We start from the raw sequence: 25,685 nt of genomic DNA, 5'->3' as shown, positions 1-25,685 counted from the left end.
CAAGGGGACATTGTAGGTTTGTGGGGTTGCTATATAAAAGGGAGTATTATAACGTCCCTTTTATATTAAGTCTACTTTATATTAAGGTAACTCTGGTGACTTCTCTTATGCAAATTCATGTTCCCTTTATAGGGATTAAAGGGTTAAAACCTGTTAGGCGACAATGAGTCCTTGACCTGCTTCTCTAAAATAAGTTTTCCAGGAATTGGAAAAAACCCTGTTTGACCGAGGCAGGAAGCAGAAGCTATAAAATGACCAAACAGTGGCCTCTTCAGAACAGTAGATGTCTGTTCCTCCTACCTCGCAAGTGATGTCTCCATCATCCATGGAGGCTACTGTTCGGCCGAACCACGTGGAATGGTTCCTGCTACTTCCACTATGTCCATGACGTCCGAAAAACTGAGCTCAAAGAACATTATTTGTCAGACCGCACCATGCATCGTTGTTGCCGCCAAAGTAGACTTATATTGGTTGGGGTTTGATATGGACTATTTGCGGGGCACACAATTTTATTTTCCAGGGACCCTGGTAGAAAAAATTTTTTGGGTGTAGCCAGTCCCCAGATACAAAAAGGTTGAGGAACACTGTTCTAGAAGAGCTGTCACCAGAATGTTACCCCCCAAAACAACAATGTCTGCTGGTAAAGGGTTACAAGCCCTCCCCATATCACCTAAAATTAGCTGTCGTTGAGCAGCAGTGTACCTTTATTACACCCATTTTTCTGATATGCAAATTAACTTTCTTGACTCTTATCTCCTCGGTTTGACTCTTCACTTTTTCCATTAAAACCACACCTCCTTATTTTGACTTACAGCTCTGTGTCTCTTCAAATCACTGCTCTGCCTCCTTGTAATTAGGGACCATCTGCCAATTTAACTACAGACATATAAAGCTCTATTTACTTATAGGAAATATTGTGTAATTTTTTTTTTTATGTAATGTGACCAGGGTGATGTCATCTAAGATCCTATACCCTTTACATTTGCCAAATATACTCCACATATGTATTTGATCACCTGAAATCACAGCAGCCTCCATGAAGGATGGGGAGGAGTCGAAATCCATGGAGGCTGTGATTTCATGTGATTAAATACATACATGGGGTACATTTTTCGCATGGAAGGAGCAGCTGGACCCCAAGAAATCTGCATTTAATGCCCTATATCTAATAATGTTGCACCCGTCGGGTCCCATTGCCTGAAACATTTTGCTATATATAAAAATATATATTATTTTTAGGACCACAACTAATGCAGCTGCAGATGTACATTGTTCAATATTTGTAACTGGAGCCTTGATGTTAAATTATCGCTTTGCAAACATCTATCCCTTCAGAGACCAAAAGTCTTAAATAAATCTGTACCTCAAAATATGATCACTCAATCTGTCCAATTACTAAACAATTACAGATGCCAACATAATGTGCAGAGTTAGATTCTGTGCCAGTTTCACTCTCCTGTTCGGAAAACACAATCTGTGAGTAAATTTCGGGTTGTTTTTACCCGAGGGACATCCAATAGCTACAAGAATTTTTTTAACCTGTGTATTCACAGACAACAGATGCAGATGGTCTTCATTGGGGACGAGAGAGCGAAGTTTGTGTGTTATGAAAACTAACACTGTATTTAATAGTTAGTTTGGTTAAGGTGTGGGCTACACTATAAGGAACACAGCTTTCTAACACTTGTGGTCTATGTCCATTGCCTTACCCTCTCCTCCAGTAGGTACAGAGCTGGCCTAGCTCTACTGGTGCTCACATCTACTAGTTACTCCACAGCTATTATTGTCCTTGACCAGCTGATCTCACATGCTGACCTTGGCTTGTCCCTGGCTTAGTATGTCTTCTGCCCGTCCTATGGCCTAATTGACTCATGAATACTCATGGTATTGATCCCTGGAGCTTTACACCACTGTCACCAATATCAGGACCATTTTAAGGGTTAAAATCTGTTATGCGACAATGAGTCCTTGACCTGCTTCTCTAGAAGGAGTTTTCCAGGAATCGGCAAACCGAATTGGCTGAGGCAGAAAGCAGAAGCTATAAAATCCTCAATCAATGGCCTCCTCAGAACAGATGTCAGTTCCTCCTACCTCACAAGTGACGTCTCCATCGTCCAAGGAGACAACTGTTCGGCCAAAGCGCGTCTAATGGCTCCTGCTACTTTCACTACGTCCATGGCGTCAGAAAAACTTAGCACCAGGAACATCATTATCAGATCGCACCATGCATCGTTGTTTGAGCCAAAGTAGACTTGACACCTTGGAAAACCTATTTGCATACTTACCAGAATTCCCTAGTGGGGCATGTATGGCTTTAAGTCTCCAAACGCGTCTAAGGCAGCCATAAGGAGAACTCTTACCTTCTGACCCTAGTCAATAGCCTCTCACACAGCCAATCCAGTTGCCTACACTGTACTGAGACCAAACTAGGTCAAAACAGTCCTGTCTGCAATTGGGAGTCTGTTCCTTCTGGAATAGATCTAATCCCACATCATGTGTTTAGACGTCTTGTAGGTAATACTCTATTCTTGATGTGAGTCTATTCTTTTCTTGCAGCTGAAGGAAGAGATTGAAAAACTGGAAGATAAAGTGGAGTGTGCCAATAATGCTTTAAAAGCTGACTGGGAACGATGGAAAAAAAATATGCGGACTGACCTTAAAGATACATTTCTGAACATGGCGGACAGCAGGATCAGTCATTATGAAGAGGTAGTGTTTCATTATGAGGTCTAATTATAAGACCAAGACCAATAAAAAACAGATATGTGGCTGGGGGGGGGAAGGGGGATGCCTAAAAATAATAAACCTGCACTTACCTCTGTGGTCCCTCCTGGTGTCCCACACTAGTTTCTCTCTGGGCTGTGTCCCTGTTGCACTCAGACCAGTTTCCGCCCGTCGCCATATCTCAGGACCTGATACAGCGCTGGTAATGGTGTTGGCCAGCCGGAAGCTGGTCTGAGCACAGCCTGGATATACGGCGGCAACGGATATGCGGAGGTAAGTGCAAGTTTATTTTTTTAAGGTAGCCCCCCTTCCCCCAGCCACATATCTATTTTTTTATAGGTCTTGGACAAGCGCTTTAATACCTCTACAACTTTATACTCACTGGCTTTTTCAGAAGAGTTTTTCAGATTTTTTTTGTTTTTATTTTTTTTTTTTTGTCTAGCATGAGTGGAGTATAAGAGATGACTCAGAAGGTGGTTGTGTGTGAAATGGTCATAGAATTGACACATGATTTCTATGTCCTCACATTAATTTATGGTTGCAAATAAAAAACATCTAAAATTTTAGACCGAGTTGATCAAACAAACTAATGTAAAACGTACTTTTTTATCTGCCTCTTTTCACCATTCTATTGGTCCTCGCTGCATTTTAAGTAGAATTCTTTCATCTTTTTTATTACTGTGTGAAATAAGCCGTGTCTTAACAAATAGTTTTTACTAACGCAGCACGGGGAAGATCCCTGGAAACTATTCAAGATTAAAACCGTGAAATTATGTATCCTACAAATCACCTCGGCAAAGAGTCTTTATGGTTGGCTTTTTCTTTTCTCCCTTGTGTGGTCTGGTTTGTTCTTATTCTAACAGGATACCACAGATCTTAGTACAGAAAAACCTTTGCACAAAATAACCCTTTCAGACCAGATTTTCAATGAGCTGCACTATGCACAAAGAGAGATTGTACACTATGGGGCAGATTTACTTACCCGGTCCATTCGCGATCCATACCCGGTCCGGTGCTTTCTCTGCGGCGATTCACTAAAGCAGTTCCTCCGACGTCCACCAGGTGTCGCTGCTGCGCTGAGGTCCGCCGAGGTCCACCGGAGTTCACGATCCATTGCTGGGTGCAGGTAAGCGCGTGTCCAGCGACACTTTTTTTTTTTTTTTAAATGCGGCGGTTTCTCCGAATCCGTCGGGTTTTCGTTCGGCCACGCCCCCCGATTTCCGTCGCGTGCATGCCGGCGACGATGTGCCACAATCCGATCGTGTGCGCCAAAAACCTGGGGCAATTCAGGGAAAATCGGCGCAAATCGGAAATATTCGGGTAACCCGCCTTAAAAACGCGATTCGGGCCCTTAGTAAATGACCTCTTATGTTTGAAATAACTTGTGCGTCAAGGTGGGTGCCCCCTTTTACGTGAAGAAGGGTTTTTTATCTTGTATCTGGTGAATCTGGCTATTCTCCAATCAAAAATGAGATTGGTGGAATTTTCTTTTCATCAAAAATCAAGTAAATTAAGCGAATGTATCATTGAAGTTGCAGAAGAGTGAAGAAATCAGGCCAAACCTTTGTCAGGCTATCATTGTAGTTGCAACAATTTTCGGTCTTCAAAATGTCTCAAGATTGACTTCTCTGTTCGTTTGTGCCAAATTTGTGACTTTTTTTTTTTGTCCCAATCCACTCTTTTCCCTTCAGACACCTTGCTCCAGATTTATCATACTTCATTGAAGATGTGGTAGACCAATATTCGAAGTGCGACTTTTTGAAAAGTTGTGATTTTTGACACAAATCCACTCCAGGCCCTCGTTGACATAGGAAAGATGTAGGAACTAGTTGCAACCTTTTTGAGCCTCCAGACCTTATCACATTATGTTCCAAAAGCTGTGTAAGCTGCTATTAGAAATCTGATGTTCTAAATATACAAAAGAGATTCAAAGACCATCCAAAAACTGGAGTGAGATAACGTAAAGAGAACTTGTTATGCCAATTTGGGACCTAAAACCAACTACAGGTCCATATGGAGCGGTGGTTTAGTGTCCCAAATCCGCCTCTCAATATCATGTATGTAGCCTGTATCATGTGGGATCCATGTACTACTCTGGCTTAAATTGGCTCGAGAGGGAAAATAAGTATAAGTTTATTTTATTGCACCTACATAGGAACCTCATACAGGGTGTTTGGGGGCTCTAAACCACCTGTCCATAAGGACCTGCAGGTGATTTACTGCCTTAAATCGCACTGACCGGTTCTCTAACACTGATCTATCTACCTCATTGTACTTCTTGCAAATCAAGATCATGTCTGCTTCTAATCAGGCGGTCTTAAACTTAGATTTCATACTACTTTTTTATATCTACAATAAAAAACTGGTTTTGCCCGAGTTGGAGGCAACACCATCAATACCTACAGGCAGGACTGTATGCACCTTCATTATTGGTCTTCCTCATACAGCCGATGTGTTGATACAGCAGATAGCACACATAGAAATAGTTTTCTTGCGGCTCATGGTTTCCAAATCCCCAAATGTTAGCCGACTACCGGGCAGTCTTTTCTGCTGTCATTGAGATGTGCGAGGGCCTCTTGTGCAGATGACATATGGGCCACATATCTGTTTGCGGCCCAAGGGAGCACACGTTTGTTTGCAGGTAGGATAATTGTGTGATGCTTCCTACCTAATAATCGTTAGTAAAGAGGCCATACACATTAATTGAATGTTAGCTGAAATTGGCAATATTGGTGTCCCATGGGAAAGTATCTGCTGTCTTCACTCCTTGACAGTTGTGATGTCAAAAGCAAAAGATTTGTGTTGGATTTTCAGCAAGGTCAATCATTTTGTTCATATTAATTTGGGAATGGGTTGGAATAGTTATCTGCTATCCCTCTACCCATAAAGAGTCTTTGGTTATTTTACTTGCATAAAGGACCTATGTAAAAAAGTTGTGTTGCCAAAATCTAAATCTGACTTCTCAACAGTATAACCCCATGGTGACCAAGACTATCCATACTATCCAGTATGGTTAAAATCTGTTAAGTGCAGATACTGAAACATAAGTCAACACATTTAACATCAATGCAGAAGGTCTTGCAGAATTAGTGGACATTTATGTTAATTTTATAGATGCCATTTTATGATACCAACACTTTCAGTGTTTTTAAAGTCCATGCAGTGGAAAACTCTGTCCATTTAAAACCAAAATAACAAGATCTAGCTGAACTAGTTACGTACGGTTGAAAAAAGACATATGTTCGTCAAGTTCAGCCAAGGAATGGAAAGTAAGGGATTGAATGAGGAAGGGCTTTAAACGGAGTCGGTCATCAGAAACTGACCTAATGAACCACTACCAGTATGTCCTCAAGTAGCTCAACACTTTCTTGATCATATCTACTTCACGGCCCAGTGCAGTGGCATCGATAATTAACTTTAACGTGAGAGGTAATTTGGTTGTGAAGGATGCGGAGAGTTCAACACTGAAGTCAAGCTCTCCTCTCATCAACTTAGAAAGACCTCTTCACTGTAATTGATGGTCCTGCATTAAGATACATCACTAACCAGATCTCCAGAAGTCTGGTTTATGATGTCAATCACAGTGAAGGAGGCAAGGAGAGCTAGACTTCAATGCTGAGCTCTCCAACTCCATGACTGCATACAACCAATTTACATCTCAATTCAAAGTTCATTTTCTGGTTGATGTCTCCACACTGGGCCATGAAAAGAACATGATCTAGAAGGTATTAAGCTGTTTCACTACAGGTAGTGTCAGGTTCCCTTTAAGGGAAACAATTCTATGTTATAACAGTTGCACTATGAAATCCCAGATATACAGAGCAGAAGCCTGGGAACAATGTGGTTTGGCACTCCAGTGGTTGGCTTCTAAGAAACCAGTTTGGGATTTTCTGATTATTTTTCATTTTTCATTATTTTTCAATTTATGCACAACTAATTCTGCTTTAGCAATATCAGATTAACATATTGATTCCCATTGAAGAAAACCTTGAGCATCACAAAGCTCTGAACAGATGTACACCTCATTTTCTATGACTTTACTCCCAACTGGAGATATGGCCACCTGTCTCTTATAATGAGGCTAAAATCATAATTCTACAACTTAAGCATAGGAACTGCCTGAATCTCCGGGGAATTCTCTGGTAAAGCCAATGGGCAAATACTAATTAAGGCGTAAAAGTCTGATTTATGTACATCAGACTCAGAATATGTAATTAAAATCCCTATTGTTATTAGTTTTCATCCATCTGTGTTTTACTAACATGTCTGTACTGGACTATATGCTATACTGACGCCTACAATGGTCCAGTCTAATTAGGAATAACATACAGGCTTAAATTGACTAATTATAGTGAATGTTGGGTGATTGACAGAATGGGAAAGCGCTCATTTAACCCAAGGTTACCCTGCTTTTGGTGACATTATTACCTGCGGCTTAGAATTGTGTCTTGTGATATAAAAATACGACAGGAAGGAGACAATTCATGGTATAATTTATAAAAAACAGTTGGATAATTTATCATACATGTCAATATATAGGAGAGCTAATTACCTTTTGGACAGATTTACACTTGGATGAGCCTGGAAGATAGTAGCTGTGGAGAATCTCGTATATTTCAAAGCTGCGGTCTGTGGTTGGTCTATGGACATGTTAAAAATGTATGGACCCAAAGTTGAGTTCTTGGGGACTGTACCGTGCCATATGTATTGCAACTTACACCCATATATCAACTTTATGAATCTTCTACCAACAACGTTCAGTGAGCATCAGAAATAGACCCCTAAATTGTAGTATGGTTACCAAACTCCTTTAAGGACATTTATCACCAGAATACTGGTGAGAGTGTCCTAATTAAATTGCTTGTTTAGTTTAGGGGAAGTGTGGACTTTTTTATTGCCTGTTTTATTGCCTCTTTATTAACAAAATATGAACTTTGTAAAACAGCCTGAGGCGCTCGACTTCCCGCTGCAAGCCTTCTCCTGCTCCCAGTCGGGGAAGCCGAGAGGTGTTTGGCCGCCATCAGCCTGAACACCCACCGGCACTTTTACAAAGTTCATATTTCATTAAAATAGGGGCAAGAAAACTTCTAAATAAACAGTCTGCCCATCCCCAAGACCGAACAAGCAGCCTAATTATGACACTATCACCAGTAATTATGTGATAGATGTCCTTTAAAGGGGTTCACATCATTGTTGCATCAATGGATCTTCAGCACTGCAGCCTTGTTGTTGGAGCCTACACATGGTCATAATTGGCCCGATAGCAGTGGGAGCTTGTAAAAATGGCGTCTCCATGGCATGCATTACCCCCATATGTGTAACAGAATACAGCACCCACCTAGGTGTCATACAATGGTAGATGGAGCCTAAGGGACTCTTTGAACCACCATCCTCACGGAACTCTGTCAACCGTGCCCAAAAGTATGTAGGCTTAAGGATGCAGAAGACACCACTTCCCATTCTTCCATTTAATCATCGGACCAGTGAGCCCCTTCTACCATCTGAGCTGCAGTAATGCTGAGATTTGGACCCATGGCTGTCAAACATTGAGGGCCAATCTTAAGGCAAGCAACCTCCATGGGTCATCTTTGGTACAGAGGTGTCTATGACAAACAGTGGGAAGTTATGTTTGCTCGTAGAACTATGACCTTGGTGTAGATTGGAAATCTCCAGTGAAGCTTTAGTCGTAACAAATCTTGGCTAATCTTAAGCTTCATAACCCCCTTGGATCATTATTGGTACAGAAGTTTTTATTTGGGACAGTACAGAAGTTGCTGGTTTCCCCACCTTTATTAGAAATCTCAAGCAGACAAGTGTATCGGTAATCTGTATTCTACATGGACAGTTGTGTTTCTTACATTGTAATGTAATGGAACTCTAATGGTACGTTCCTTCTTGAGACAGATTGCTAATAAAAAAAAGCTGCAGTCTCTCGGTCTTCTCAGTCCACCTTCTACCTTGCTCACATCTGATAAATGATTCTTTGCGTTGTACATGGTATTAAATTCACATTTAATCTCCTGGACGTGCCTGATGCCATTTATCTTAGTAATATGGCTGTCTAAAAGGTGCTAAAATTTCACATCTTTGATTTTTTTTATTTTTTTTATTTTTTTTGCTAATGTTACTTTTTTTTTTTCTGGGAAGGCAGCCATCAAATAATTCCAGATAAAAGAAGTGTATCATACTTTTTATAAGTTGGCTCAATCTCTTGAGTTCAGATGGACTTTTCTTGTACATTATTTTCTGATCAGTATTTTCCACCCTTTGCTAAAGTTAGTATTTATGAACAGGGTCTTTAAAGAGGATATCATTTTTATCTTTTTTGGAAAATGTGACTAGATTCTTGCAAGTAGTGAATATAGGGAACCTATCAGCAACGAATCCCCGCACAAACAACACACAGTACCTTCTAGATGTCTTTATGTTACACTGATGCCTCTATCCAAGGGATTAGCCACTGTTCTTCCATAAAAGACTTGTATTTATGTCCTCTGGTCCAGTCATGGAGGTGAAGAGCGGCAGTATACAGTCTGTATACCCCCACCCTTCTCACTGAGGCTAATCCAGCCCTCAGGGATTGGTTAATGATGTAGCAGTGCTGAGTTACACACAACCACTGTCTCTATCTCTCTCAACATTCCTGCAAGTGAGTTTGCTTCCATAAGTATCAGACTGCTGTGGAAATATGCTAATGATTTTACTCATTTGGGTAGAGAAATTAGATTTTCTTTATACAGACATATATACAGTCCCTGACACAAGAACACCCGACTTACAGATGACTCTTAGTTACTCCTAGGACCTCTCTCCACCTTTGGTGAAGCTCTCTGGATTCTGGTAATTAACTGAACTTTAAGCCTAGGCTGCAATGACTAACTGTAATAGTGCCTGTCTGGATTTTCCAAATTTTGTGTTCTCCTGTGAACGAGGATTAACAAAAAACGTCATTGCAATCGTCACATGGACCAAAAAAAAAGTTTGCTACACTTATAAGATATATCTGTTCTAACTTGTATACAAATTCAAACAAACCTACAAAACCACAATTGTTCATAACCTGAGGACTGACTGAATAGACACAGAATGGTTTATAGTCATACATAGCAGACATGGCATGAAATATAACAATGCTACATGTACCTGGGCTCTGCCCATCCGGCTTTTCACTCAATATGTGTCCACATGTAAGGCTTCTAAATTCTGATTTTTAGAACTCTTTTCGGCTGGATCCATTGGAGGATACGAACACAAATCCTTGGTGGAACACTATTGTTTGAATTTTTATAAAAGTTAATTTAAATTAAACATTTGATGTAAAGAAAAAGAAAATGGAAAGTGGGAACTCGGCCTAACCAAATACAAAAAAAAATCCTGACCAATTCCTTTTTAATTCTTTTAGCCTTTTTTTTATGGATTTTACATATTAATATTTCTAGGTTTTTGGTAAGTGTCCAGGCTTGTGCTTTTTATTTCCTTATAGGTGTTTTATTCCATTCTATATAGTTTTTGTTTTTAACAGTTGATTTCATGCCCTCTGTGTGAATAAATCCAATTTCCATGCGTACATCTGTCTTCTTTCCTGCAGTGCCTTGCCACCTGGGAATCCTTCCTTTCATCTCAATCGTATGACGAACAGTTTGACGCACAACAAGAGGATGGATCCTGAATATCATGAACAAACGACAAAAGCTCTATCCTTTAGTGTCCAACTGACCAAAGAAGTGACCTTACGTATAGAAGGACCAACTGAGACCCGCACATAATATATCCTGTAAGCACTGCCAAAGCCAAGGCTGTCGTAGTCTTCCAGGCACCACAATCAACCCCTGATAATCATGGATCAAATATTCAGCTGCCAAGACTTTTATATGCATGAAAGACACTTGGACAGGGCTCTGTACATGACCTATTATTATATGTACTCTTCTACATGTTTTGTATCTAGTAATTGTTTTAAGCATAATGTATAAAAACCAAAAACTTTTAATTAAAGTGTTTATTATGAACAGAATGTGTCTAATTTGGATTTGTTATTGACCTGCACCGTGGATCGGCATTATGGGCACAAACAAAACTGCGAAAGAGACTGAAAAGAACTGTACACAGATCACTTGTATAAGATTATTGTAGTGGGAGAAAGGAGAAGCAATGTCAGTCTGACCTTAAGATTCCTTTCATAGAACTGACAACAAAGTGAGTGCTGACTTCTGGTCATGTCTGCTATTGCTAATTTTTACGGCTTCATGAACTTTTGAATAAAACTTTTGAAAAGTACTGGATAGACATGATGTAAACGCAATTTGGTTATGCAAATGAAAGGAAAACCATCAGCAGTATAGACCATGGAAAACAGTAGACTGTGTTTGGTATTGGCCCTGATTGACCTTTCAATCCAGTAGCAAACAGAAGGAATCCAGCTTACCCCTAACTGTATTGTCATGTCCAGAACACCTTACTGTTCGGTGTGGTATAAACGGAAGAAGTAGAGGTCCGGCTCAATGGAGAAATTTAAAAGCCTTTATTCCAAAAATAACATGGCTTCCAAAATATATTCGCTGGATGTCGGGCAACGCATCACATCAACGTGTTTCAAGCATTGCCCAACTTCCTGCAATTATGTTTTGGATGCCGCGTTATTTTTGGAATAAAGGCTTTTAAATTTCTCCATTGAGCCGGGCCTCTACTTCAACCTTTCAATCGAGGTCTACAGCTCTGCCAGTGTTGTGGGTGGGTATTTCAGCTGGAAAAACGTTTTGCTCTCGTCTTTGAACTACTCACAGCCCCTCCCCTCTTCTTTAGTATCCAACCCTAATCCTGCTACAGCTCTTTCTCGTTGTGGAGCTTTACAGTAAGGTCTTTCAACCTGAAGAGTTTTCTATCTGAAGCACTTGCAAAGCTGCAGACCTGAATTATAATTTCAAATTTCAGCAGTGAAGTGGTTAGACTCTAACCTCTTCCTATATCTGTCCTGAAGTCAAATTTAGGTTGCCCACAGATCCCATGATGCCTTGTGTTTTCTCATTAAGTAATAGATCCAGTGAGGGTTAATAGCTCTTTTAGTTGTGTAGAATGTGGGGGAGGGGCTGCAGAGGAGTCTGACACAGCTTGAGGTGCAGAGTGAGAGATAAAGTTCTGCAGAATTGCATACTGTGAGGGAGGGACTGGTACTGGAGGGGGGAGATATTTTGCTTCAGTATTCAATGTATCTACAGCACTGAACACACTCCGCTCTCAGCTACATACAGAGAGCAGTCACATGACCTCCTCCTTCCTGTGTGAGCAGGGAGCAGAAGCCCCTACTCTTTGTAAAACCATATCTCTAAAGATCAACAACTCGGCCACTGCTGACCAAATTCACACACCAGAAGAGTATGGTCATCACTAATAATAATAAAGTTGTTCTACACCCTAAGAGCTATTGGTTTGTGAATAAAAAAAAATATTGGAGTTGTACGTTATTGAGAGAACACATGACATCATGGGGACTGTGGACAACCTAAATTTGACTCTGGTTCAGAACAGACACAGTAAGAGGTTAGTCCCTCCCCACTTCACTGCAGCAGAAGTAGACTTTTGACATGTAGCTTCAGAACAGAAAACTCTTGAAAGAAAAGGGCAAGGAACACAATATGGCCATTGTTCTGTACATATGACAATTGGGTAAAAAGCATTCTAACATCTGAGTTACACTTTAAAGTCGTAAGCCTTTTTTAATTTTTTTTTTTTTTTTTTTTTCAAATTTGAAAAATTTGATGCACAAAAGCTCCCTAGCTTTTTATTATGTAGTGTGCCTCTTTCAATTCATTCACCCCGGGCTTGCAGACATCTTTTCAAAGATTTTCTGCATTTTTAGACATTTTTAAGTATCTGTATTTGGTGTTACAGTTCATCCTTCATCTTAATTCCATGCTATGCAACTGTAATACCAGGTACACAGCCACAAAAGCTCCTTCATAACTGCGCATGGGTGACTACGGACAAACCTCCTAAGGCAGTGGTACCAGGGGTGTCACTCAGAGCCCTCTTTGTTGGCACCCTGGCCCTCATTCTAGCACGGAGTTCACCCGACAGAAGACCTCCTGTTTCTATTTTAAAGCAACACATCCTTGGCTGCCTGAGACTACAGGATGAGCAGGGAGGACTGGACTGAGCTGGAATATCATTGAAGACCTATTCCAGGTCACACAATTTTCCTGTGCAGGGGACCTTGACCAATAAGAATCCGGATATCCATTCCTTCCTTCTACTTTATCGGTGTCCTCAGGAAGCTAATACGATTGAAATGTATATGTTACTGCTTAATACACCATGGTGGTACTTTTCCATAAATAAGTGGGTATTTTTTTGTAGTTTGGGCTCCCGATCTGTAAAAGGTTCACCATCAATGTCCTAAGGGATAGGTCATCTTCCATGTAAGCCTGGTATTTGTAAAGTTAACACTTGTGAATATGGTAAATGTCAAATGTTATCATTGGATTCATTTCTCCTTCTGACATCCGGAATAAAAAGATGAAAACACAAAGGGAAAAAGTTGCTTTATTCTATGCTCTGAACTATTCAGATGTGTTAAACATTCTCTCGTTACAGATACTTGTTCAAGGTTTTGTTACCACACATGAAGTCCCTCCACAGTAGTAGGTTGCACGAGCATTAGGGTTTTGTGTAGAGCTTTGTACAAAACTGAATGGATGATGTAAAACACCTATTATGACCCTTGAAAAGGAAGCAGACTATTCGGCTGGATGAATTATGCATCAGTACACACCGTTACATAAACAGTCATATAAATGTAATTCAGCCAAGCTCATTGAGCACATAATCAGCACTAACAAGTGATTCAGCACAATGCAAAGCCGGAAAAATGGTACAGTGTCTAGATGTAGTGTAAAAAGACCAGAACCACAACTAAAGGTCTCCAAAATGTGGTGTATGGCCCTAACCTAGATATTATAAACCAAAATACAAAAAACAATAACCTAGATATTGTATAATGTGAAGTACAAATCTGCGCTGCACAGAACTTGCCAAATCAGTCCCTGTCCCCAATGGGGCTCACAGTCTAATCAACCTACCAGTATGTTTTGGAGTGTGGGAGGAAACCGGAGGACTAGGAGGAAACCCACATATACAAACCTTCAGTCTCGTCTACTGTAATAACTTTGAGCCCTGAATATAATGACCATGCAAAACTGCAGACTGTGTTTGAGTAATGTGTGTGTAAGTGTGGGGGGGGGGGGGGGCTGGGGGCAGGATATGAGCTAATATACATCTGTTAAAAGGTCTGCTCTGCTTTTTTTTAAATGTAAAATAAAGTCCTTGGTTCAGAAATGTCTTCTACCTCACCAGATGCCATTCCTGTCCATAAAATGTATGGAGGGTCATGTGATCTTATCTGTCCATGGCCAATCATTTTTTCAGGACCTTAAAGGGAACCTGTCGCCACAGCACCCATTTTTCACCAAGCACATGTTCCAAAAGCCTATAAAATGATGATTGCATAGCTTTTGTCATGTTTGTGAGTAGTATAGGTTCGCTATAATCATAAAGTGTATTTTACCTTGCTCCCTGTCTAGCTCCCACGCTGAGTCCCAGAGGTAGGAATTCAAAATCAAACAGACTTCCTGGACTTCCCCAGCCACACACTCAATTCACTCCCTGTGACGCCCCTCCTCTGGTATTCCTAGCTGCCGTCCATCTGTGATGTCAGATGGAGGGACAGAAGCAAGTGGGCTGGGGAAAAGAACCAGGAGCAGATGTGCGTTTTATTTTAAATTCCTGCCCCCGGGACTCAGTGTGTGAGCTTGGCAGGGAGCCAGGAAAAATACACGATATGAATATATTGAATACTCACAAAAATGACAAAAGTGATGCAATCGTCATCTTATGGACTTTTGGAACATGTGCACGCCGAAAAATGGGGGTGCTTTGGTGACAGGTTCCCTTTAAAGGAAATCTACCATCCAAATCAAGTATGATATACCAGGGACACTTATTCATAGATTCGGGCACCATGATTGTGGTAATCTCCATATATTTGTTATTCATGGCCATGTTCCCTCTAAAGTCCACTTTGAAATTATGCTAATAAGCCCGAGGGGCTACCGTAGCCCCTCTATGATCTGGCTTTACAGACTGTTTCACTGTCTCACCCTGCTCCCTCAGCTCATTTCATACTCACTGATAATAGAAAGAAGGCCATCAATAATAAGTATAAAAAGATTACCGCATGATGCCTGGATCTATTAGTAAGGCTCTATGCACACATCTGCCAATGGCAGCTAGCTCACGACCACCATAGATGGGCTTGTCTGAAATGGGGGGGGGGAACCAGAAGAGAGAGAGTACCTCCTATTCCTGCCCGTTTTTGCGGCACGGCCAATGAGCTCCTTATGCAGATCCCCTCTCCATCTGGAAGTGTGCATTGAGCCTAAGTGTCCATGGTTTATCTTGCTTGATTTTGATGGTCGATTTTCTTTAAGATTGTATTGATCTATCATAAGAACCTGGAAGGGGGATTGTTCATGGACAGATAGAGATCACATGACCCTGCATTTGTACCATGTTATAGACAGAAATGTCTGATTGATGAGGTTAAAAGGGAACCAAGGAAGTTTTAACTTTATATGTCAAGAAAGCAGAACTTTTAGTAGATGTATTTTCGTAATCACCCTCAGATCCTGTCACCCACACAAAACTTGAAGTAAATTGGCCAGCCCCCTTAAGCCTTTTGCCCAGTTCAGTCCAAGAAAGTTGCTCAGAACTTTTGCAGGATTTTCTGGTCCAAACCTTGAATTACTGAACAGAATAGACATGATACTCTACTTGATGTCTGTTCTCAATATTAGAAATCTGACACCCCCATTAGTTAGCTGTTCTCCACAGAACCAGAAATCTAAGGTTGTAGATGCTGGAAACACACTCATTAATACATTTTATAGTGGCCATACTGGGTACTGCAGCTCAGCACCAATATATTGAGTTGCACACCCTCTGCACAGCCACTACATGTGAATGGCGCCTTATTCTTCCATTATCCATCTGAAAGTTCCATACTCCTTAAATATACAGCCATCCCCATTTTATGACTCCAAGGACTATACAGGCGTTCCCTTACTTAAGGACATCCGACTTACAGACAACCCATAGTTACAGACAGACCCCTCTGACCTTTGGTGAAGCTTTCTGAATGCTTTATTATAGTCCCAGACTACAATAATCAGCTGTAAGGTGTCTGTAATGAAGCTTTATTGATAATCCTTGGTCCCATTACAGCAAAAAATGTTTAAACTCCAATTGTCACTGGGGCCAAAAAATTTTTTGGGGCCCCCTACAATTATAAAATATACAGTTTCGACTTACATACAAACTCAACTTAAGAACAAACCTCCGGACCCTATCTTGTACGTAACCCGGGGACTGCCTGTACTGTACTACCGTGGTAAGAAGGAATTTTTTCTTGTTCTTCACTCAGGACACAAACCTAGACTCCACTATTTTCTATATTTATATAGATTTTTTTTTCTAAAACCCAATACATGTTATTCTAGTTTAGCAAAAAGTAAAAATTTAAGCACTGACAGATTATTTTGTCTGTCTCCCTTATCACCCGCTGTTCTTTTATACATGAAAATACTTTTACAGATCCAGTTCCATCGTTTTAATAATAAACATTACACAAGTGACATTGTTCAGACAACGTTTGTCGATCAAAAAAACCGACCAAGTAACATGGTATTACCTTAAGAGACCTAGGAATAAAGCATGCCTCCAAAATCCCTGCTGTGAAAGCAGCGCATGGGTTAAATAATATATAAGGTGGAAGACTGAAAGAATTTATAAAGGATGCAATGAAAGTGCCGGTGCTGCCGAGTCCTGGACAGGAGCAATCAGCTGGAAGAATGGCAAATTAATAAAACACAAGAAATTTCCAGCTTAAGATTGTAAAATGAATATTTTTTGGACAAAAAGGTAAAAAAAATAATCAATGTTTAATGTGGTTCTAGGCCAGTTCTAATTTAGGATATGAAGGGATAGAGAGGTTTGTCGTTTGGCGCACAACGGTATTCAGGATACAAGGAGTTATGTAATAAGAAACGGTTTATTAATATCTCAACAACACAACATGTTTAGGGGTCGTAAGAAACCGTTTTTTCAAGTGAAAAAGATTCTACTTTTCTGGTTCACTTTTCTCTTTAGGGCATCATCTTGATTTAGAATACCAAATTCACATTATATACATTCAGTTTATATGTTGATTCCGGATATGAGGCTAGACCCATGCATGTCCTGCAATAGGCTTCCCGAACCTAGTCACAAGCCTCTCATCCAGCCAAACCAGTTCCCTACACTGTACTGAGGAGACCCAATCAGGTCGAAACAGCACTGTCTACAGTTGGGAGTCTGTTCCTTCTGGAATAGATATACTGGTTTGGTTTTAATCCCTCATCATGTTATAAGGCCTCTTGTAGGTAATGTTGGATGTTAAGGGAGCTGCCTTACAAGGTAGCTAAGAGGTGTGGTCTTCCTTTTCCCATCCCGGAAAACTTGCATATTTTTCCACAATCCCCCTAGTGGAGCATCCATGGCTATAATACTCCACACGCCTATATGGTTGCCCTAATTGGCAGTCTCCGTAAGGAGAACTCTTACTTCCCGACCCCGCACTAGATATGTCATGTGCTCTGATTCCACACTTCACGGTATGGTGACAGTTCTCCTTAAATCACTATTTTAGTAAATATTCCAAAAAGAACCCAAAGATAACTTTCGCTTTGGAAGTGAAACACGATTTAAATCATTATTCAAATCTTCTCAAAATTTCTGCTGTAAATCCGTTGATGCCTAATCGGAGGAGACTCTTTCATCTTCTTCCTCTACCTGACCACCATTTCAGCTTCTTGGAGCCACAACTCGTCTTATATCGCTTTAATGGTGGCAGCAGGCACAGCAAAGGACAGCTCGGAGGCGTAAGGGGCCTAATAGAACCAGGAAATGATGACACCACACAATGAATTATGGAATGATATCCCCTGACACATTGTCACCAGAGCTTTTTTGCCTATTGTTATACAAAAACTCAAAAAGCTCAGGTTCAGAAAATCAATTCATCCTAAAATCTTGATTTCAGCAATAGGTAATTTTCTGATGACAAATTCTCTTGAAAGCATTGAACGCCTTAAAGAGTCATTTGAAGAAATGTGTTTACAGTAGCCTTCAGCGACCATCACTGGATCGGGGCCAAAATGATCTCGTCAGCTATTGTAGAAAATATCTGCTTTTTTCTGAGCTTCCAGTGTCCTCAGTTGGCACATTTATCATTCTAGTTTTGTAGCTCCTGCAGCTTTATTGTGCACTTTTCTGGCACACTGCGGGTTTTAAGGTCTACAATTTTTGACCATTAGGTCCTCGGCAGCAGCTCCTGGTTAAGGAACATCTTCCCCTGGTGTTTTATTCTCATTTTTCTGGCCTAATAGCCTATTGATGGCTGCTGTGCTCTGATACAATGCCCCTGACAGCCATTCAGACGGGAGGTTTGTTCTGCGTTACGAACCTTTGTAAATAATAGTCAGGATTTAGGATCGGCACTTAAAGTAGTTAATATGACTAGAGACACATTTCATTCATGTAACATGGATTTTCTGGAAATATGGACTTTTGATATAAAAGAGACGTAAAAAAATATCAGTGTAATAGTATCTGACTGCTACCTTTAGGGATATTGGCCAGTATTTAGGAGGCAGAACTCAATACAAATACACAAAATGTAAAGTATAAACATAAAATAGCATGTAGTAGTAATATAATGTATACTGAATGGAGAATCAAGAGCTTGGACTGCATTGACAGTGATCAACCTTATCTTTCAGAAAGAAATACCCCCTAGATTTGGTATTGCAGCTCCTCCTTACCCCCTTGAACAGGGTTCAGCTGCAATTCCATTGCCAGCCCCTGGAGAGTGGTGGCACTGTTACTGAAAACCAAAACCCATAAAACTATTTTGAAGATTGCCCCTTACAAGGACTGAACCTTTAGAGGGATGTTCAGTATTGGGCCTGGAGAGCTGACCATACCTTTTTTGTTGGTAGTAGCAGCAGGACTATAAAACATGTATCTATATTTCAGGGTTGTAACTGGACTTGGAGCACTCTGGTGCACTGGTGTGTGTGATCTCACAGCAAAGCCCCCTCTTCTGTTTTGAGTAAGAGCGGTATCAGGCTACTGGTTAGATATTATATCGGGGAAGGGGAGAGGCTGGGGAGCAGTTTTTATGCAGAGATCAAAGAACACAGCAGTGTGAGGACCTCTGCATTACATTGAATTGTTACCATGAATCAGAATGAAAACAGAATCCCCCTTTTATCTACACTCATCGGCCACTTTATTAGGTACACCTGTCCAACTGCTCGTTAACACTTAATTTCTCAATCACCATTTAGGCATGTAGACATGGTCAAGACAATCTCCTGCAGTTGAAACCGAGCATCAGTATGGGGAAGAAAGGTGATTTGAGTGCCTTTGAACGTGGCATGGTTGTTGGTGCCAGAAGGGCTGGTCTGAGTATTTCAGAAACTGCTGATCTACTGGGATTTTCACGCACAACCATCTCTAGGGTTTACAGAGAATGGTCCGAAAAAGAAAAAACATCCAGTGAGCGGCAGTTCTGTGGGAGGAAATGCCTTGTTGATGCCAGAGGTCAGAGGAGAATGGGCAGACTGGTTCGAGCTGATAGAAAGGCAACAGTGACTCAAATCGCCACCCGTTACAACCAAAGTAGGCAGAAGAGCATCTCTGATCGCACAGTACGTCAAACTTTGAGGCAGATGGGCTACAGCAGCAGAAGACCACACCGGGTGCCACTCCTTTCAGCTAAGAACAGGAAACTGAGGCTACAATTTGCACAAGCTCATAGAAATTGGACAGTAGAAGATTGGAAAAACGTTGCCTGGTCTGATGAGTCTCGATTTCTGCTGCGACATTTCGATGGTAGGGTCAGAATTTGGCGTCAACAACATGAAAGCATGGATCCATCCTGCTGTATCAACAGTTCAGGCTGGTGGTGGTGGTGTCATGGTGTGGGGAATATTTTCTTGGCACTCTTTGGGCCCCTTGGTACCAATTAAGCATCGTTGCAACGCCACAGCCTACCTGAGTATTGTTGCTGACCATGTCCATCCCTTTATGAGCACAATGTACCCTGTAACATCTGATGGCTACTTTCAGCAGGATAATGCGCCATGTCATAAAGCTGGAATCATCTCAGACTGGTTTCTTGAACATGACAATGAGTTCACTGTACTCAAATGGCCTCCACAGTCACCAGATCTCAATCCAATAGAGCATCTTTGGGATGTGGTGGAACGGGAGATTCGCATCATGGATGTGCAGCTGACAAATCTGCGGCAACTGTGTGATGCCATCATGTCAATATGGACCAAAATCTCTGAGGAATGCTTCCAGCACCTTGTTGAATCTATGCCACGAAGAATTGAGGCAGTTCTGAAAGCAAAAGGGGGCCCAACCCGTTACTAGCATGGTGTACCTAATAAAGTGGCCGGTGAGTGTATAACAGCAGAATTACAAGTGAACAAGTGATTTTACAGAGAAAATGTACAACATGATGATACCTTGACAGGGGCGGATTAATACTTCCATATACTTCTATACTGAATATTATAGCCTCTACAGTCTGGTATCTCTTCCTACATATGGTGCTAGAATCAGCTTCTTAGAGTATGGAGGATGCATGTCTTTTGCCTGTTTTATATCTGCTGTGTCAGGACCTTTGTAGGACCTTCAAAGATCCTGAAATATATCTTCTGTATATGTGTATTGAAAGCAGAAACAGGTGTATGAGGATTTCTTAGGTGAAGACCCTTCTCAGTATAAAATTTGGTAGGTGGTTTGGCCATAGGCCCCCTAGAAGGCTTGGGCCTGGGCTACCGCCCAAACCGCCTGTATTATAATCCACTACTGTACCTTGACCACATCATACGCCGGTATAACACAGACGTGTGACATCACAATACGGGAGAAGAATAACAGAATAATTCCATTCTTATTCATGAGTGTAGGACCCCTGCTTGCCGTGGACCCCCGATACTACAACTGTCTGCGGTCCATGCAGTTACCCCATTCCGCAGGGGAGACATTTACAGCTGTGCCCACGACTAGCAGTAACACAGCATTTAGAAAATATTACAGCTCCAGACAAAAGTGGAAGAATTGCAGATTAATTTATGTAAATTAGGACTTTATTCAGATATTAAAGTCATTCAGGGAAGATGAACATGGGTATAATACATATTTATGTGACAATCTGTTTTGTAAGGAGTAATTGTTCTCCCGGTGTCACCTCCCTGTAATGTAACCTCTCAGTATCAGACATTCAGCAGTAGCACATAATATGCCATCTATTTGGTCCTCTGTTTCCCCGGATGGCGTTAACATCCTCCCTGCAGTTAATAAATTGGACGGCAAACACAAGTCTCCTTTAACTCTCCAATAAGCTCTGTCAAGTCTTGTGCTGACATGTTATCAAATATGGCATTTAAATGCCACTCCGCCGAGCGGCTCTAACCAGACTGCAGGGTTGTGCAAATAGCTCCACAGGGATTTGATTGAACTTCTTCAATACAACAAAAATGTCCTTTTTATTAATTATTGATAAGTCTAGCCGCTCCGCTCCATTTCTGGCTGCGTTGCATTGTCCCCAGTAATCAGTACATTTAGGTTGTGACCCACTCTTATCATTAAAATGCATGGAGAAGACATGGAAGCGGGAGGAGATCTGAAATATCTTGGCCTCCCCCATTTCCAATTCAGAGCCCCACTAGTCTATTTCTACCTGTTCTGTCGTAGCTTTAAATTATATTGGTGTCCCGAGGATGCCAATACAGAGGTGAGGATGTGGATTAGCATCCCCTGAACCAGTTGTTTTTTACTTTTACATTGATGAATTGATAGATGCTGCCATTGGGGGCTCCGATTCTCCCCAAAATAACAGTGTGCGAGTTTGACAGAAGGCATTTAAACAATTAACACCCATTACTGGGAGTGTGGTTTGGTTCCAGATTCGGAACAAGAACCTGGAAACCGATGACATTTTAAAGTTCAGCCAAACCCCCACTTTTATTGAGCTACAGACACGCATGCTCAGCCACATGTCCATTGGTTTTTAATAATGATGGGAGAGGAGCTTATGCCCTGTATTTTTAATTCAGTATGTCCATCTCTCTCGTAAATTTGCAGATACAGACTATTTTCATCACATTTGTTCGGGGACACTGACACCAGCTTTTAGCCCATTAAACTACCAGCGCCCCTCATGTAGGGTATGAAATTTTTTTTTTCTAGAATTCCATCTTTTTGTAAAATTTTGCCTATAATCCTATACCAAATCTCCATCAAAGCCAAAGCCATATGCAAATGTGCAGAGAAGAGTCATATTTTGCCTGAAATTAGTCAAGTTTAATGGCTGTGACTTCAGATGCCCCTATCTTCAGTTTTCTAGTACCTATATACATGGGGGCTCATTTACTTCAGCGAGTTCCTGGAAAGTGCATTGTCCGACGAGATTGTGCGCCTGATATTGTGCATGTGGTGCTTCCCCGCCCAGGTCTGCCGGAGTTCCCCTTTTTCTTCCTGGTGCATGTAAGAGCTTGGCCTTGCGCCACAATTTGAAAGTCAAATCCCGCGCTCAGTCCGAATCCGTCGGATCATCCGATGGCCCACCCCCTGATTTCTGTTACATGCCAGCTGCGCCAATATCCGATCGCGTGCAACATAATCCCCTGTTAAATACCCATCAAACCCGAAAATGGTGCAAAGTCCGACAATAGTGCAGCATGCGACCCTTAGTAAATAAGCCCCATTGTGTCATATTAAAGATATGAATCTCTTCTTTCAGATTACACCAGGCTTGGGGTTCTTTGTGCTACAGAACCAGTATAAACTCAGCAAAGTCCCTATTGTGCATAGTCCTTTGTACATTGAAGACCATTTTAAGGGCAATGTTAAACTTCAGGACCCCAATGAAGGTAAAATATCTGCTTGACGGAGAACATCATTTCTGACACTGCAAGGAATGTGCTCTGAGCTGTATCCATGTAACTTATCCTTTGTCACTTATTAACAGCAATGTCAACTGAATTCTTTGCTGATAAAAATCTATTCACAGTTTTTTTGGCAAAGTTACAATATTCCAGGACTTTAGACACTTTTTTTTTCTACCTTCTACTACAGTAAATAAACAATTTCTGACGACACAGCGGATTCCACATGAATAGTGTGACTCCTGGCTGACGGATGGAGACGTGAGTCACATGAGCCTGTGTAAACTGTAGTCACAGTAACTTCACAACAGAGTCACCGCTTCCAGCGAGCGCAGCTTCACCTGGAGCCCAGGGTGTCCTTAGAGGGATATCGGCAAATATTAACATACAAGTAATCTGGAGCCGAGATTTCATTCAGTGAAATATTCACACAGCAGAAATCCTAGTTTTGGCCCGTTAGTAGTCGTAGCCTCTACACTGCAGTATCCTAATAACTGCTAACCCCTCCAGAAATCCAATATGGAGACTGTAATGTAATGTTATAGTGGTAGACCGTTCATTGCAGCACAGGATTTTAGTGGATAAGGTCTACATGCTTCCTATAGGTATTATCTAATACAGAGAGCGTCCTCCCACGGCCACAGGTGGTGGGTAGTCCTGTGTTACTCTTTATGTATAGCCAAATGTGTGTCACATAGTATCAATTCTGTCCCGTATTCCCAAATTTACCCTCTTATGGATTAATGGAGTTTTGAGAAGAAATCTAAAGCTTAAAGGGGTTGGCCACTTTACCTCATGTTTTTTTGTAATGTTTGTGGGGGGCAGGATGTTATGTAATTTACCAATATACATCTAGGTAAAGTTCTGCAAGTGAAGCCTCCTCATCGGCTAGACATTCCTGTCCATAACATGGTCATGTGATCTCCAACTGTCCATGAACAATCGCCCTGCCAGGACCTTATGATAGTATTCATGAATATAAGATAAAGGTCCTGGGACAGATCACCCTCCATCTGCAGCCATGTTATGGACAGGAATCTCTGGCTGATGAAGTAAAAGACAGAAGGATTCACTTTACATATCAGGAAAGCAGAGCAGAACTATTAATAGATGTATATTGGTAAATTACCTATTATCTTGCCCCCCATACTTACACACACATTACAAAAACCATGAGGTAAAGTGGCCAACCCCTTTAATGCCTTTCTTCTACTTTGTTCCAAGTGCCAGATTCATGAAGAACTTGCACCAGAAATCTAGAATCTGGTGCCACCTGCACTATACACAGGCAAACTGCATATAGTACACCCTGTACTAGTACACATAGGGGCACATTTACTAAGGGTCCGCAGACAGCATTTCCTTCGGGTTTCCCGACTATTCCCGATTTGCGCCACATTTAACAGGGGTTTTTGATGCACACAAACAGATTTTGGCAGATTTTGGCGCCGACTTTTATGCGACAACTCAACTAATTCGGGATTTAAAATTCAAAATGTGTTGCAAGACATGCACTCACATACACTGGGAAGAAGAAAGTGAACTCCGGCGGACCTGAGCGGGGAAGCGACATATGCAGGATATCGGGCGCACAAGCTTAGTGAATTGTGCCGGACTTCATCCTCGTTGGACAACGTACCTCGAGGATTGCGACAGGACCGGGTAAGTAAATTTGCCCCATGGTATACATACTGCATAGCACACATAGGGGACATTGTGCTATACAGTAAAAGGGGAGCAAAGAAGGAAAGTTGTTATATGTGAAGGTGTGTGTTCAACCAACAAAAATAGTCAGGTTCTAACATTTTTATCGGCTAGCCTACAGAATATCGGGTCTTCACTGAGTTATCCTGGAAGTGATTTTCTGAAGCTTAATAACACCCAGTGGTTTAGAAAATCCAGTCATTCATGGCGTGGGTCTATAAGATACCAGACATCCAGACAGGTTCTGCTGTTCTGACCCGCCGCTGGGCTCAGCCTCCTCCACCATGATGGATATAATGTGATTATACAGCGCATCGCTGTGTGTGCAGTTCTTTGTTCTTACGACCTTCTTATTATATTGACATACAAGAAAAAAAATGTGTGCAGTAATGATGCGGCACGCCATCTGATCACCCGTGTTTGGTTTGCATTTGTTAAAGTGTGTACATATGTCCTTGTCAAGAGCAATTACTAACATTGAAAAATGGAGTCAGAGAATAAGTTCATTGTGTGCGATGGGATTCTACAGAATCAGAAATGATAAGGAATATAACTGACGCCTAATAGAAGACAGTAGTATAAACAAAACATAGCACAACACTACAAAAAACCAAAATGATGTAATATTTTCATTGTAATGTAACGTTGCATATCATTATGCAGTCAAAGAGTCCATTGAACCAGAGACTCAGTGTTCTGTAAAAGTAATATCTGGGGTGTCAAGTTCTGTTTTTAGCTTCTGTGGGGATTTGGCCCAGTAGAGACCGTGGTAGCGGGGTGCTGGGATGCAGTTCAAGACAGGGACACCAGGATACAGTCCAAACAGGTCTCGCCTGCGTTTATTGCAGCAAAATAAAACCAGCCTTTACATTCAGGTATTTGAATAAACAAAAGAAAACCTACCCGTCAGGGTGCTAACTATACAAATAGTCCACTAGCTCACACTAAACAAAGATCACGTGGCTGCTCCAGACACACAGGTCAGAGCTGTGTCCTCTCAGCCTCCTTCCACAGAGAGACAACCCACTCAACTCTGCTGAGTCATTTTATCCAGGCTAATTAGGCTGTTCCCATCACCTGTGTCCAAGGTGCTGGACAAACCCACCTCAGCACTAAGGCCTTGCATAGAAGCAAAACCTAGGGGAAACATACCGCCCATCCACAGTTGACCCCTTCAGTGTCTCACATACCCTCCCCCTCTGT

The 25,685-nt window shown here is 41.4% G+C and overlaps 1 protein-coding gene across 1 annotated transcript in view; it reads left to right on the top strand.

The window, feature by feature from the left end:
* Positions 1 to 10,738, top strand: part of SNX7 (sorting nexin 7) — a 61,955-nt gene extending 51,217 nt beyond the window's left edge. Inside the window, exons 8-9 of the mRNA XM_072127139.1 lie at positions 2,557 to 2,709; positions 10,313 to 10,738. Of these exons, the coding sequence (XP_071983240.1) occupies positions 2,557 to 2,709; positions 10,313 to 10,393 (234 nt within the window). The 3' untranslated portion in view covers positions 10,394 to 10,738. The remainder of the gene's footprint in view (positions 1 to 2,556; positions 2,710 to 10,312) is intronic.
* The last annotated feature ends 14,947 nt before the right edge of the window (positions 10,739 to 25,685 follow it).

Source organism: Engystomops pustulosus, chromosome 10 (genome assembly GCF_040894005.1).
Source record: "Engystomops pustulosus chromosome 10, aEngPut4.maternal, whole genome shotgun sequence".
In the NCBI taxonomy this organism is placed as follows: domain Eukaryota; kingdom Metazoa; phylum Chordata; class Amphibia; order Anura; family Leptodactylidae; genus Engystomops; species Engystomops pustulosus.
The sequence above is the reverse complement of the archived record's forward strand: the minus strand, read 5'-3'. Positions and strand labels throughout refer to the sequence as shown.